Raw genomic sequence first — 16874 nt, forward strand, 5'->3', positions numbered from 1 at the left:
TAAGTTAATCCCCAGAATGGAGTTAACATACTTGCAGCTCCTGGTTAGGTATGTAGGAGGCAGGATTGCAGTATGATAGCAGCGGAAAAGACAGAAAGTGGTGAAGATGATCCGGTAATTGCAAAGCGGTTACAGCAGAAGGGAGATCTGAAGTCAGGGTGTTTTGCAGCGGAAGGCAAATTGCAGGAAGAGAGCCCCAGGAGAGCGTGCGGACACTCACCAGATGTGACTCCTGTGTTCTGTTTTTTGACTCCTGTGTTCTGTAGCGCCAGCGCAGGATGTTGCCCTAATGCCCGCCCCTCATTCCTGCTCAAACATCTTGCGTTATAAAGTGTAATGCGCGCATTTACACTGTGCCACCAATCTGCCTAGCTGCAGCGTGCAATCAGTAGCGCTAAGAGGACCCAAATAAATAAATAAAAATTGGTTATGGCGGGCAGCGCAGGCTCAAATTCCGCCATTGCCAATAATATTTTCAAGTACCCCAACAGGTCTGCCACAGGCTGGGAACTACTGATATAGAGAATATATATGTAAACAACTTTCCAATTTGCTTCTAGTATCAATTTTGCTTCTTTCTCTTGGAATCCTTTCTTGAAGTAGCAGCAATGCACTACAGAGAACTAGCTGAACACATTGGTTAGCCAATCACAAGAGGCATATACAGTATGTACAGCCACCAATTAGTAGCTAGCTCCCAGCTCATGAGCCTATCTAGATATGCTTTTCAACAAAGGGTACCAAGAGAACGAATCAAATTAGGTAAAAGGATTACACTGGAAAGTTGTTTGTGTTTTTTTAAATTGTGTGCTCTATCTAAATCATGACAGAAACATTTTGGGTTTCATGTCCCTTTAAGTATAAATTATTTTGAAAGAAAATACAGATTTTTGAAAATTCATAAATAAAAAATAAATCATCATATTTGTATTTATTTAGACTATTATCTATCAACCACTAATGTAAATAATTCTTTATGAAAATATTATTCTTTTAATGGGAAATGGTTCTTGATGCCTCTGATTCTAAGTTCCCCATTACTGACATATCACAAATAAAGTTGTGTCTACAAATCGGATTTAAATGATGAAATGTCATAACACAGCGTAGTTTTCTAGATATTATTTGCATAATATAATCACTACTGCATAAAAGTACATGCAGCAGTGTATGTAATGTTTAGAAGAACTATATTTGAATTTCTGCAAATAAAATAAATAAATATCATAAAAATGTTTTTATGCTAAGAAAAAAAAAAAACAAAAAACATTTACAGACAAAGAGAAATGCAACAACTCAAATCATTTTTGGAAAGCCCAAATGTTTATTTTACAAATCAATCACTGTTCATCATAAAAGCAAGAAGTTATGATATGAAGTTCACTACGTTAGTGAAGACATATTTACTCTTTTAACAATTATTTAATAAATACATAGGACTTGGGCATATCAGTGATGAATTGGATACACATTGTATCACTGTATCTGGTTGTATTGTGCAAAAGTTTTATATATATTATTTTGAGAAGCAATTTTGTAAACACTATGACACTAATAAAGTGTACATAATGTGACAACCCCATCTTTTAGAATGATCTATTGAATATAAGTGTTAACTCGATCATTATAAGAGACAAAGGAAAAAATATACAGGTATATATGAAACACTTCACTTAATGTAGCAAAAGTTAAAGGGACAGTGTATTGTAAAATTGGTTTCCCATTAATGTGTTTAGAACTTGTTATATCAGCTACAGAGTTTAAACTGTATGGGAAATTGCTACTTTAGGTATATTGGTATATATGAAATAACTATCTCTGCTAATTGAAAACACAACCCAATGAAATGGGCTGAGCTTGCAAGGAGAGTAGACCTCATCAGCTTATTTTATTTTTACATTTACACAAAATCCTCCTTATCTTTCTTTACACAGGGAGACCAATAATACTTAGGGGCCCATTTATCAAGCTCCGGATGGAGCTTGAAGTCCTGTGTTTCTGGCGAGACTGCAGGCTCACCAGAAATACCAGTTAGGAAGCAGCGGTCTAAAGACCGCTGCTCCATAACCTGTCCGCCTGCTCTGAGCAGGCGGACAGACATCGCTGCAATTCAACCCAATCGAGTACGATCGGTTTGATTGACAACCCACTGCTGGCGATTGGTCGCGAATCTGAAGGGGACAGCATTGCACCAGCAGCTCACAAGAGCTGCTGTTGCAATGCTGAATACGGAGAGCATACTGCTCTCCGCATTCAGCGAGGTCTGTCAGACCTGATCCGCACTGTCGGATCAGGTCCGACAGGCCTTTGTTAAATAGGCCCCTTAGAGGGAAAAAATTGAAAATGAACATTTTAGTACCTCTCTGTCTCACCCCCCACTGGAAGTGTGTTTTTCTAACATTCTTTTACATAGCTTTTCTGTAACCAGTACTTAAGTATTGAATTATTCTGTATAGATGGTAAAAAATGTTATTTCAAATTGTAAAATAAAGGTAAAAGAGCTATCTGTAAACAATTTAATACACTCCCGCAGGTAAAATGAAACATTATGAAGACTAAAGTAAAATCATAGTACACTCTCCCTTTAATTTCCTGCATTACAAACTATACATTGTATTTGGAATTTCAGGATACCACTTATAAATTAAGATAAATCTATTTTGTTCAAAATAATAGTGTCTATAATCAACATCATGATTTTATCATTAAAAGAAAAACATTTTTTAACAAATCCATTTTTTTTCATAAACAGAAAAAAAACTGCTTGTTGCTGATTGATTTGTGTCTTTGTGTTATTCATTTTGCAGAATATAGAGGATTCTAATAATAATAGTAAAGAATTTTCATTTGCATAGAAAACACTCTGGCTCTGTTTTTAAAGCAATTTTACATATAATATTGACATTAAAACACAGTTATTAAAAAAACAAGTGTTCTGCTGTAAATAAACACAGTTTATGTGTTGTAAAATATGTACCTGAGCAGAAATGTTCTAGGGTAAATATATGGTCTAGGAAAAGGTTTGTAAATTAAAGCTTATCTAAGCTTGTTTTTGGCTAATACGAGTTTGCAATATTCTGATATGTGTATGGACATTTACAGGGACTGGTCAGCACATTGTTTTATGTGAGGAGCTGACGAATCTCTTTATGAATACAGCAGAGGAAATCCATGTATGAAGCGCCTCCTAAAAGACCTTTATCCTCTACAAGTAGCTGTCGGAAAGACATTTCAGGTTTGTCCCGCTGCTTGACTATGATAAGCTGTAAGACAAAGAAGAAAAAAAAATCATTAACACTGTTTTTATAATAGGGTTTCCAACCTTTTCTATGATGCTGCAAAGTTATTTCACACGGAGGGATAATGGAAAACTTCAGAAATTTAATCAAATTAAAATCTTGACCCTTTAAGGACGGCTATTTTTCACATAAAAGACTAATGATTTGTTTTGTTTAAATCATTGACTTGCCTTTGTTACAGACTCTCTGACTGGTTCAGAGGGCTGTAGGGGTGGCAAATAACAACACAGAGAGATAGATTTGCATATACACTAGTTATTCTTATTATTCTTTATTTATAAAGTGCCAACAGATTCTGCAGCGCTGTCCACGGGTAAGGACAGTACAATATGAGACACCAGACAAAATTTAACAAACAAATTCAAGGGGAATTGGGAGCCCTGTTCCCGTGGGAACTTACAATCACTAATACTGTTCTTAAAGGGACACTGAACCCAAAAATTTTTTTTTTTTTTTTTTTAAATAATTTTTATTGAGGTTTTGCAGGGGAAAAAAAAAAGACATACATATAAATATGCAGTTGAAACTGTTACATAACAGCAATACGTAGCGTCATGCAGAAGCATGAGTACAGCATATTAATCAGTGATCATTAACATCAAATGAATAAGAATAACAATAGTATGTCATATGAAGGGTACCAAGGTTAAACAAACCTCACATATTTTTTGTTTTATAACACAACGGTCTATCAACATTCAAAAGGAAAAACAATAATATATGAGAAAGACATAGATTGTCGAGTTATTAATGAATATCAGGCGAGAAATAGAGCAACTCAACAGATAAATAGCATATAGTACAAGAAAAGTAAGGAGGGGAGGAAAGGAAGGAGGAGGGGGGGAAAGAAAAAAAATAAATAAAAAAAAAATAAATAAAAAAAAAATTTATGACTTCCCACTACTAAGTCCAAAAGATGCTATAATATTTAGTCCCTGCAGGAGAACCCACCGGCGATCGGCATTCACCCCTCAAAAGTGATATCACTAATGATCTCAACATATGAGGTAGAAGATATTTCTAGCATGTAATGACCTCCCCTACTAGGCTTTGTCGCCAGGCTTCCCAGCATAAACAGTGGATCGTGATTTTATTATTAGCTGCAAAAACAGCGCATTCCATGGTTTCAATATGTGCCATCGTGGACTTAATCTGACTCCATCTTGGGCCCTTAGATTGGAGCCATGCCTTAGCGATATTTAATTTAACAGACATGAAAATATATACACACAGTAATTTTAAATGTCGAGGCATCTTGTCAGTGAATAAATGGAATAGCGCTGCTGCCGGCCGGTTAGAATCTACTAAGCCTAGCTTGGTGCAAAAGTAGAATGCCCTAGTCCAGATTCTCTGGATCCTGGAACACTCCCACCACATATGGGCCGGCGACCCTACTTTGCCACATCCCCTCCAACACATAGGGGAGTTTGTTTTGGAAATCTGGAATAAGCGTAGAGGGGTATAATGCCATTGTGTCAAGATCTTAAAGTAGAGTTCGAAATAGGTAGTACTATGAACCGTACTTTTAGTTAGTAAGGCTGCAGACCTCCATGCCTCTTCAGGGGCATTAAAATGTAGAGCACCCTCCCAATGTGAGATATAAAAAGACTTGTTGTACGTGGGTGCCTGTATCAGAGCAGAGTAAGCAAGAGAGAACACTCTTGGAGCAAGGTATCTTGCATCCCAAAGCTTTTCCCACAGAGTACGGGATCTTAGGGGTCCTGAAGTGAAGCCCCAAGAACGCAAGAAATTTCTCAATCGAAAAAACTCAAAGCTCATCAGGGGCGAAGGAGAGAATTTATTTTGGAAGAGGGTAACCGGGATCAAGCCCTCATCTGAGAACAAATCTCTTACAGACTGAATCTCAAGCGCTCTCCACTCTAAAGGATGTGGATCTGCTAAAGCACCCAGTAAGCCTGTGATAGAGTGGGCCGGAGAGGGGTGTGGAGCAATTCCACTCTTATGATGAATTCTGTCCCAAAACTTTAGGTTAGAAGCTATGATGTAATTCAAGCTTAACTCTGGTTTCCTGGAATGTCTTGGGATCCAGATTAGATCTCGCAGACTGAGTCCCTTTGGTAGGGACGCCTGTTCAATTTCCGCCCACCTACTTTCAGGGGGCTCTAAACCCCAGGCTGTGATATGGGCCAACCTGGATGCCTCATGATAGACCGCTATATTGGGGGCTGCCGCTCCACCTGCTAGTATTGGATATGACATAATTTTCATCGCGACTCTAGGACGTTTCCTTTTCCAAATGAAATTGTTGCACAGTCTCTGAAACTGAGAAATTATACTCTTAGGAATAGGGAGAGGAAGGCACCGGAAGAGATATGTCAGCTTTGGCAGAAGGTTCATTTTGATAGCAGCTATCCTGCCCCACCAGGAGATATTGGGTGAATCCCATTTCACAAAGTATTCTTTGAACTTACCCAATAGGGGGTTAAAATTAGATGATATAATAGTAGAGATGTTGTGCGATAAATACACCCCCAAATGTTTAAGCCGTGTAGAGGACCAAACAAAAGGGAACTGTCGCTTTAATGCCTGAAAATCTAAATTGGAGATATTTAAAGTGAATGCTTCAGTTTTAGAGTAATTAAGTTTGTACATACTTATTTTCGAAAAGGTTTCTAGTAAATTAAATAAGCTTGGTAGAGATTCCAACGGATCGGTGACCAAAACAGTTAAGTCATCCGCGAACAAAACTACCTTTTGGTTAGTTTCATGCAGTGTAATCCCCTTTATCCCATCGGACCTCCTAACGGCTTCCGCGAGCGGTTCCATCATAAGAGCGAAGAGCAGGGGGGATAACGGACACCCTTGCCGGGTTCCGTTTGTAATTTTAAATTCAGGAGACAAAAACCCTAATCCTCGCACTCGGGCAGAAGGGTTAGAATATAACGCAAAAACTTTAGTGCAGATAGAAGATGTGAATCCAAGATGCAGGAGTACCTCTCTCATATATAGCCAGTCGACTCGGTCAAACGCTTTCTCGGCATCAAGCGACACTGCAGCGCATGAGAGACCGAGCCGACCCGCTTCAAAAAATATATTTAGTAATCTTCTAGTATTATCAGGGCTTTGTCGCCCTAAAGTGAATCCCACCTGATCAGGGGTTACTAGACATGGGATTATCTTATTTAAGCGCTTAGCCAGAATCTTGGCGTATAACTTTGCATCTAGATTTAGAAGGGAGATCGGTCTAAAGTTGGGACAAGCGTCCGAAGATTTCCCAGGCTTAGGTAGAGTTACAATAGACGCCTGGAGGAATTCGTTTGGAAAGTAGCCCAATTGTTCTGCTGAGTTAAACACCCGTGCGAGGAGAGGAGTTAAGCTAGCACTAAAAGTTTTGTAAAATAAGTCGGAATACCCATCCGGGCCAGGGGATTTCCGAGGCTTGAGAGAGAAAATGGCATCTTTAACTTCCTCGCTGGACATTGGAGCTTCTAAGGTAGCCACATGTTCCTCGGAAAGTGTGGGCAGAGATAGATTAGATAAGAACAATCTAATATCTTCAACCCTAGGGGGTACTTGACCCCCCAAGGTTTGCAGATTATATAGGTTTGCATAATATCTGGCAAATTCCCTCCCTATATCATTAGGGTTAGTTAGTTTACTATTGCCAGTAATTAGATAAGGAATTCTGTCCTGAGCCGTTCTCTCATGCAACTTCCTCGCTAATAAGTAGTCAGGTTTATTCCCCTTAAGATAGAATAGTTTCTTGTTTTCCCGTAATCTATTCTGGACTCTCTGGTTTTCTAGTGTTCTAAGATGTTGTTGCACTGAAGAGATTCTTGGTAAAAGAGTGGGGTCTAGATTTAGCTTGTGCAGGTTTGTCAAGGACCTGAGCTCCCTATGTAGTTGGGCCAAAGATATCGAAGATTCCCGTCGAGTTTGAGCCTGGAGTTTAATGAATAAACCCCGCAGATATGCTTTAAGGGCTCCCCATAGAAGGAAATTGTCAACATCTCCTGTGTCATTTAGCTCAAGAAATGAAGTAATCTCAACTTCAAATTTCTCGATCTGTCCCGGAACTGAAAGTAGTGAATCAATTAGTCGCCAAGGAGGTCTAGGGGACAGGTCGGTCACTCCATTTAGACATACAGACACTGGGTTATGATCAGACCAAGTAACCTCTCCGATGGATGACCCTCCTATCCTATCCAAAAGCCAGGGGTTGCTGAAAAAAAAGTCAATTCTAGAATAAGAATCATGAACTGGGGAATAATAAGTGTAGTCTCTATCGGTGGATATCCACATCAAAAAGGTTAGCCTGGGTCAAAAGGGTAAAGAATTTTTGGGATGTGTCCATAGTAGTCTTGTCTATAGGCCTACCGTGAGATACTCTTTTGTCCATTGCCGGGTCTATAACCATGTTGAAATCCCCAGCAAGTAACAAAAGGCCTCTCTTTACTTTGTCTAAGCGGGATAAAAATTTCTTAAGATGTCTAATTTGAGAAGAATTCGGGCCATAATAAGAAGCTAATGTGTAGGTGTTACCCTCCAACTTACAGACCAAGATAAGAAATCTCCCCTGGGGGTCAGCGTCCACATACAGTTTTTCATAGGTGACATCTCTATGAACTAATATAGCGGTGCCTCTAGATTTTTTGACAAAGGAGGCTGTCTCTACAACCGGAAAGTAGGGAGAACGAATAGGAATCTGTTCCCCAACCCGCCAATGGGTCTCCTGCAGAAAGACAATTTTTGCTTTAAGGTATTTTAAAGAGCGAAATAATAAGCTTCTCTTGGTGGGGGAATTAAGTCCCCTAACGTTTTGTGAGACACATACAATAGACATCGTGAGGAAAAAAAAAAAAAAAAAAAAAGGGGGGGGGGGGAAAGGGGAGGGAGGGAAGGGGAGGGTTTGAGGAAAGTAATTAGTTTTGCGGTATATTCAAGGATTAACCGTGCTAACAGTCTCTGGTACACAAATTTACCAGAGAACTATAATTACTGAGTGTAAATATTTTGATGAAGGATAAGCAGGGAAGAGGTCAGGGGTAGGAGGGGCGGAAATGTATGAATGTAGAGTGAATGGCCAAGGAATGAAATATATAGGTATGCGAGTGGCTGGTAATCAAATAGCTGATAAACAAGAAGGAGTGAGGGAACCATATGAATGTTTGGATATATGGCCAGGGGGGAAGAGGTTAGGTGGTTAGATAAATGGATGAAGGTTTAATGAAGGTCAAATGGGGAAGGGGATGAGGTGTGAAGTAGGATGTTAAGTAATTGAATGAATGAGGATTTGATGAAAGATAAGCCAAAAGGGGGGATGAGATATGTTTATTTTAATTGGTTCAATATAGTAAACCCAATGCGATAGTTTAAAATCTCATCTTTATGTGAAAACTGACAATGAGAAAACACTGCGAAGACGGGGTGGGGGGAGGGGGGGGGCCTGCTACGCTCCAAAGGAGGGAAGGTCACACAAGAGGAGAACAAAGAGATTCACAACATATAGAAACAATTATCTTTTCTTAAATTGTACAATACAGCAGGTTCAATATGGTAAGCTAAACCCCTAGCTTAGTATGTTCTCTTTTCTCCTGAAAAACAGGGCACTTGTGTATAGAATAGTAGCAAGTTCAAATGGCAATGTAGGGAAAGCAGACAAAAAAAAAACAATAAAGAGAAGGGGGGACCGAGGAGGGGACACCAGAACACCTGTCCCACAAGTGAATATAGGTAAACTGTAAATAGTTGCAACACATAATAAACATTTTGGAGCATTATTGGAATAACAATAGACCTTACTTTATCAAGAATAATAACAAAACAATCATATTCGTGTGCAATATGTAGAGAAACATAGGCTGTATATTATCTTAGGCAATACAAGTATGGCCTCAGGCAGAGAAAAAAAAAAAAAAAAAAAAAAAAACCCTCACCCCATAAACCCCCCTCCCTTACCCACAGTCACACACACAATCACACCCCCAGTCTCTCCATCTAAGACCATCACACAAGACCATCACCAGCCTATGTTTAGAGAGTAAAGTCATATGTTACTAGTCATAGCAGAATATCATTGAGTTAGGTACTAATCTAATCATTGCTCCTAAAAATAAAACATGATACAAGACAACAATCTCAATATGCATATCAGTGTAATTTGTAAGGGGGCAACAGAAAACATCTCCTGCCCTCTTAAAAGAAAAAGAAAAAAAGGAAAAAAGAAAAGAGAGAACACATTGTAAATATAAGCTTATGCATAACAATTCTAGAAACATTTTGAGAAACAAATCAACTTGTTAAACTAAGTTTTCAGAACATTTAGTCCTTCTTAACCAATGTCTCTATTACATTACTTTACCAAATACGATCATCACATCAGACAGTCTTTCAGGTATTATCCTCCAAAAGAGAAGGTTCAAGGTCTCGTTTCTTGCGTTGAGGCATAGGATTCCAAGATGTTGCAGAGGGCCTCAGTGGAGTCCGAGATGTCAGGACAGAAGATGAAATTGGCAAGTCACGGGAGTGAGGTGGAGGTTGATTTCCTACATCCTTCTGTGTCACATCCTCATCTGTCCCCCCAGCAACAGCATCCCGGTCCCAAGATCTGAGTAAGGCCAGACCCTGGGGGACAGAGGTGATAGTGAAGGTGCGGTCATTTCTGGTGACATGTAGCTTCGTGGGAAACCCCCACCTGTATCTGATGTTATTTTGGCGGAGGTATTTTGTTATTTCAATGAAAGTTTTCCTTTGTTGAAGAGTTCTTGGAGAGAGATCTGCAAATACCTTAACATTGGCAAATTTTTCAGGTAACTCTGGGTTTCGAAAGGCAGCTCTTTGTAAGCGTTCTTTGTATGTATAAAAATGCAATCTTACAATTACATCTCTCGACTGTTCAGAGGGGAGGCCCCTAGGTCTCAGAGATCTATGTGCCCTGTCAACCATATTTTCTGTAGAAGATTGAGGTTTGGCTAGCAGGGTAAAGTATTCCAGTAAAAACGGCATAAGCTCAGAGTTGGTAATGTCTTCCGATATGCCTCTGATACGCAGATTGTTCCTGCGAGATCTATTTTCTAGATCAGCCATCTTATCTTCTAATTCAGCAATATTGCCCGCCAAAATTTGTGTATAGCCAAGCAAATTAGATTGTTCCACAGCAAGATCTTCTTGCTTTCTCTCAACCGTATCCAGTCTTTCAGTAGTAGAGTGTAAATCTTTCTTAAGATCGGCAATAGTGGATGTCAGCTGTTCTGAGAAAGAAGCATGATGCTCATCAAGCAAGGTTTTCAAAGATTGAAGTATGAAAGTTGGAGATGTTTGAGATTGATCCCCAGTTTGTAGGTTGTGAATGGCCGCCATAGACAGGGATGACGACTCTGGGCTAGAAGGAGGAGAAGAACCAGGTTCCCCCATCGACATTAATGAAGCATGGCCAGCGTCACCTGAAGCACCAAAGTGATCCACTACTGTCCGCTTAATTCCAGAATTAGTCTTGTTTCCAGTCTTCTTTCTCTGTGAATGAGACATCCCTAGTAGTTAGGTAGAGAGGTGTTATACACCTAGCACAAGTTGAAATGTTCACGTGTGTTTCACACAGTAAGGTGAGAGCAATTTTTTCTTCCTTTCCCTTTCTCCTTCCCCTCTCTCTCCCTCCCTTCAGATTGAAGCAAAGTCTCTCTTAAGTGTAGCACAATTGAGGGTGAATTTATACAGGTGTCCCCTAGTCCCCCCTCATCTGGCGGGGTCGCCTAGCCAGCCATATCAGGATTATTACAGGGGGAAAGAACTATAGGCACACTCTCCAGGGGATTTGTCACTACTGGACCAAGTCGGGTAAGGAATGTGGGTATGACCTGCTGAAACTAGGTACAGCAGGAAAGGGGGGAGAGTGTGTTCACTTCAGGTAGATGTTTAAAATGTAAGATGAGTCTTTGTAGGTGTGCCTTGTTTTCCCTGTTACAGAGTTGCTATTAATGCACAAAGGGTTTCATCAATATTCAGGCATATTATATTAAATATAAAGGTTGTAGTCCAGCAAAAACTGGTAGATGGATTTTCTGCAGTATAATTAAACTTGTGCTACTTCTCTTTCTTTAGCTCTTTTCCTCCCCTTCTCCTCTTAACTTCCCCTTTAAAAAAAAAAAAAAGCAGCTCAGGGGTATTGCATATATCATCCAGGTTACCACAGTGACTAGTTTCAAATTCAAGGAGGATTGAGGGGGAACAGATTCAATGTGTGGGTATTGTACAGTTGTTTAACAGATATTTATGCTAAGTTAGCGATATCAGTGCTGAGGGCAGAAAACCCACGTGGCAGCAAAGCTGTAACAACTGACGTTGTATTATAGGAGAAATGCAAATAGGCTGTACTTCTGTAAATATTTAGCCTTGGTCTCTTATTATCTGTACAGGGCTTAAACAGTTCCCATCAAAGGTCCCTGTATAGGTTAGTGCGTAGTTTCTGCTGAAGTCTAAAAGATGGCGGTTTTCCCGCCACAGCCTCAAGCCCCCGGGGCTAATGGAGCAGGTAACCCACGCTTCACTGTCTCTGATCCTGAGGTCTGGTGAGTGATGGTGTCTAGGGGTTATGTAAATGACAAGCAGTGTTCCCCAAACAGTACTCACTTTTATTGTGGCGGGTTCTGCTGACCGGAATGTCCTCTGCCCTGCCGCGTAGAAAATAGCCGGTAGTTAGGAGCTCTCTCAATGTTATGGTTAAGTTGTTGGGCTCCGGAGCGGATCCCCGACCCTCCGGAGCTAAGAGCAGCACAAGTTAGCGCTGTGGAGGTAAATACAGGTCAAGCGTGAGCACAGTAGCTGATGGCCTCCGCAGCAGTGGAGCCTGGTCCGGTGCACAGATCACTCTGTAAATCTTGCGGCTTAACCCCAAAACGACCAAATAGCACAAGGGGTGCAGGGTGTCTCCTCCTTGATTCTATTAATCCACAGGCAGACTTTTCAGTGAATAAGTGACAAATTTGACAAATTTGAGAGCTGATATAGCAGGAGCTCAATGAAAGTACGTCTGTTATGTGCGGCTGTTGGCTCCGCCCCCAAAATTTTTGTTTTTTAATTCAGAAAGAGCATGCAATTTTAAGCAACTTTCTAATTTACTCCTATTATCAATTTTTCTTTGTTCTCTTGCTATCTTTATTTGAAAAAGAAGGCATCTATGCTTTTTTTGGGTTCAGTACTCTGGACAGCAATTTTTTATTGGTGGATGAATTTATCCACCAATCAGCAAGGAGAACCCAGGTTGTTCACCAAAAATGGGACGGCATCTAAACTTACATTCTTGCTTTTTAAATAAAGATACCAAGAGAATGAAGAAAATGTGATAATAGGAGTAAATTAGAAAGTTGCTTAAAATGTCATGCTCAATCTGAATCATGAAAGAAAATGTTTGGGTACAGTGTCCCTTTAAAGCCTAGAGTGTATACAGCTAGATGGTCCTTAACCAGGCAAGATATAATATACAGTGGATTCACATAAAGAACAAAGAAATATAGGGATAGAAGTGCTTTGTGTGTTGGCTAGGTATATGTATGGCTAAAAGGCCGGTTCTTAAAGAATTTGCAGCCCAGTGTACTACCACCATGTATTGGTAGCCTCCAATTACCCAGGGATTTTCATGCTGATGCTTTATTTCAACAAATGCAATGTATATAAGAAATGAATTGATATTCCATCAAACTGGCTTATGAATGGACATGTTTCCATAGAGTATAAAAGAGTATTTTGATATTTTATTATACCATATACACTGCAAGTTACACATAATCTATAGCTTGGTTTAATACCCCAACCCTTTAATTGCATGTCTGATATGAAAAATAACTACCTTCATAGAGTAAGGACATTTCTTCTGGATAACTTCAATAAGTGACCTTAATTTTGTAGAATGTGGGCTGTCAACTTCAGGAAGTAATGTCTGCAAAATTAAAAAAAAACATGTTTACAATATGAAAGGGTGTCTTACAAATAAATAAATAAATAAAAGTCAAAGATGTTTATTGCACAGTTATTTTTATTTTTTCTCTTGTCCAGATTCAATATTATTCTTTTAAAACATATCACTTTTGTGCAAAGCAAGATTATACTGCCTACTGCTAATTTTGAAAAACATTATAATAAAATAACATTTCTAGATATATGTATTATGTTATATATGATCATGTGGATAACTATTATATAGGTAATTAGGTATACAGACTTTATAAAACTACTTACGGCTTCTGGCGTGATGTGTGCAAATGAAGGCACATTAAAAATTCCTTGGATGAACTCTGGAGGAGAACTTACTCCCAACCACAGGAACATCTGAATACCATTGACCAATAAGAATATTCCCCCTTCGGATAAACGTTCTTCAGAACAGCGTACAGCAGCTGGCAAGGATTCACTCTTTGGATCCACTGAGTGCTATAAAAAATGTAAAACAGAACGTTTATACCATTTCCAATACACCAAAGTTACCAATAGCACAACTTAGACAACTCCCTTTATTTGTGTAACATATCAGTATAATATATACCTGTATTGTACATCCTTACCATTAAGCTTTCATAATTGTATTTATTATGGTAAAGAGTTATTATGAAAGAGAGTTAAATTTATATATAAAATAGGAATAAATGTATTTTTGCTATTGTATTTTTTAAATTCTAAAGGGACAATAAACACTAAGAACCAGATTAAGAGTAGAGCACAAATGTTTATGCACAAGCTATTTTGGGTTTTTGCGCCTAAGTTAAATTGCGCTCATATTACAAGTTGAAAGTAAACACGATCGATTGAGCGCAATTGAAGTTACTGCTCGTTGTGTTAGCGCATCCTTAGAGCTCTCATTAACTGTTTCATGAAACCAAAAAGTACCACAAAACACATCACAAATGCATTACACAAAGTACACTTAAAAATTATTTAAAAAAAAAAAAAATATTATCACAAAAAAGTTATACGATATGAGGTCTCAGGTGCTAGAAAAAAAAGAAAGACAGGCAAAAGATCTTTCACATAGACATACATACATATAAATGTCTAAAGACATATTCTGCTATGTGAAGAACATTGGAATGTGAAATATGCATATATTCATGTTGGGTTAGAGCACTTGAGAATATGCATTTGGGTTAGCGTGAGAGTGGGGTATTAGGTTTTTTCCCCACCTTTTTTTCTCCATTGACTTATATGGTTGAATAGGTTATCGCGCATGCAATATTCTAAGTTTGACATTTTGCGTGTGTCGGGTTAGCGCAAGAGAGATAACTTTTTACTTTCAACTCATAAAACGAGCGCAACCCAAAGTGTGCAAAAGGTTTACTTCTAGCGTAATAAGCACTTATTAGTGCCCCATTTATAATATGGCCCTAAATATATTTCATGCACCCACTCTAATTATGGGTGCCACCATTTTGGAACCTAGGTTACACTGCAGATATCTGAAGGAGAGTTGCTGCACATGTGCAATTACGTCAGCACTGAAATGCAATGAAAACTAGATTTCAACATGGCAGGACCCATGACTAGAGGGAGGCAAGTAATAACGTCAATATTATGGTTATAAAATGTATTTAGGCCTAGATTACAAGTGGAGCATAAAAATGGTAGAACTAGGAGGCACTAACATCACTAGAACGCAATCTATACCACTCCCATTTTTACTCCCATATTACAAGTTGAAAGTAAAATGTTAGAGCCCAAGTGAAAGCCTTATCACGCTAACATTAGGAGATTAGATAGCGCAACCGCTCTAAATCTCTCATCTTTCAGATTTCTAAGGGGTGCACTACACAGCTCAGGGATGGTATATGACAAGGTGTTTGACTGTGACTATGTTTTGATATACTTTTATTTTAACCCTAACACTTTACATCAGGTCCCCAGAAATGTTAACTTTTTCAGCGCTATTATGTGTTATGCTCGAGCTCAACACATTACTCACCACTTGCAACATGAGTAATGTGAGCAATGTTAGCGTGGCTGTGCTATCCATTGAAACTATAGGGTGGGCTGCACTAAAATTCTCTGGTAAACTATTTTACCGTGCACTTGTAAAACCAGATTGTGCACAAGTCTTAGTGTAGGGCCGCAATATAGATAGCACACCCTGCACTATCAACAGCACTGCACTCGCAATCTAGGCCTTAGTGTTTCATGAACTTTTAATGCTGCCTATCTAAGAAAATACATTTTTATTGTATGACAAATACAATTCATTTAAATTCCCTTTAAAATGATTGTATCAATAACTACCATTGTCATGTATAAACTCTCTTAGTGTAATTGATGCCTCTATTCCTCTTGAGAAGTGTTTCCATTTATCAACTGCTTCCCTGATAACCATATTGCAGCAATTTTGAGCCAAGGACATCTTTCTCAGTATTTATCATTTTAAAACTGGTCCTATTTTTTCTCTGCAACATAATGAAATGTTGTAAGCACAGATAACACTATTGACATTAAAATAGCTATGTGCAAACAATGCTAAACGTTTTGTCTAAATCATTTTAGAGCTGTTTCCTATGTATTCTGTATCTAGATCCTAATAATTACAGCCATGGGATCCGTATCATTCTTGTGAACTAGCTATTTTCCGGTGAATGCCTCCTGTGTTCACTTACAATTGGCAGAAGTAGTGGGTAGAAGAACAGCTGTGAACTGGCAACATCCATAGACATAACCAGTTGTCTTTGAAATGCTCGCTCATCTGTTGGAACATCTGAGCTTCCCACCAGAACCTCATTTTTTAACAAACAGTTCATGTATACAGGGAGCACTTTCATTGAGTCTGGGAGGATGAGCTGGAAGAAAAAAAGGCAAAAAAAGTTTAATTACTAACACCCACCATCAGAAAACCATAGTGTTTACATATTGCTGAATATCTTATGTATAATAATGCACAGAATGCTGAATCTTACACAGAGAAACAAGCTTTCTGTATTGTATTTCATTATTTATGTTTCTTGCTTTTCTTGCGATTTAACTTTGTAAACTAGTTTTAAATACTTTTGAAATATTTATTTTGTATGCAAATCCTTTACAGTGGGGTACTTATATGCCTATAAATACTATGCATATAAAAATTATTATTATTATTAGCGGTTATTTGTAGAGCACAACAGATTCTGCAGCGCTAAATAAGTAACATTATTACCCCTTTAAAATATTTGTATTCTAAGTAATATGTATTTAATCACTTACTATAGCAAAGTCACTCCACACTTTAAGCTGCTGGTATTTTTTTTAACCTTGCAACAACTGAGCTCTTTTGTGTTGTTAAATATTGTTCATATACAGGGGGCACTTGATGTTTGTGTTATATACTGTACATGTATTGTTTGAAACCAAGAAAGATTATTAAATAAACATAGGAGTCAGCCATATATACAAATTAATTAGTTTAGTACTTATTTTAAATTAAATGTGCATGTTTATCACATGTGAGGGTTGCAAATGCAAAACCATGAGTTGTAACCAAGTTCCTGAACTTAAAAATGGAGGGAGGGTTAAAGGGACATGAAACACACATTTTTTCTTTCCTCATTCAGATAGAGTACTGCCATCTAGTGCTATTGCTAATGTATAACATTGTTGCAAAACTGCTGCTATATA

The 16874-nt window shown here is 38.4% G+C and overlaps 1 protein-coding gene across 1 annotated transcript in view; it reads right to left on the reverse strand.

Annotated features, from left to right (window-relative positions):
* Window positions 1–1301: 1301 nt before the first annotated feature.
* Window positions 1302–16874, reverse strand: part of SEC24D (SEC24 homolog D, COPII coat complex component) — a 196443-nt gene continuing 180870 nt past the window's right edge. The window contains exons 20-23 of the mRNA XM_053703594.1: window positions 15884–16063; window positions 13491–13682; window positions 13102–13191; window positions 1302–3263 (exon numbers count right to left, since the gene is read on the reverse strand). Of these exons, the coding sequence (XP_053559569.1) occupies window positions 3123–3263; window positions 13102–13191; window positions 13491–13682; window positions 15884–16063 (603 nt within the window). The 3' untranslated portion in view covers window positions 1302–3122. The remainder of the gene's footprint in view (window positions 3264–13101; window positions 13192–13490; window positions 13683–15883; window positions 16064–16874) is intronic.

This window comes from Bombina bombina, chromosome 2 (assembly GCF_027579735.1).
Source record: "Bombina bombina isolate aBomBom1 chromosome 2, aBomBom1.pri, whole genome shotgun sequence".
NCBI classification, from domain to species: Eukaryota; Metazoa; Chordata; class Amphibia; order Anura; family Bombinatoridae; genus Bombina; species Bombina bombina.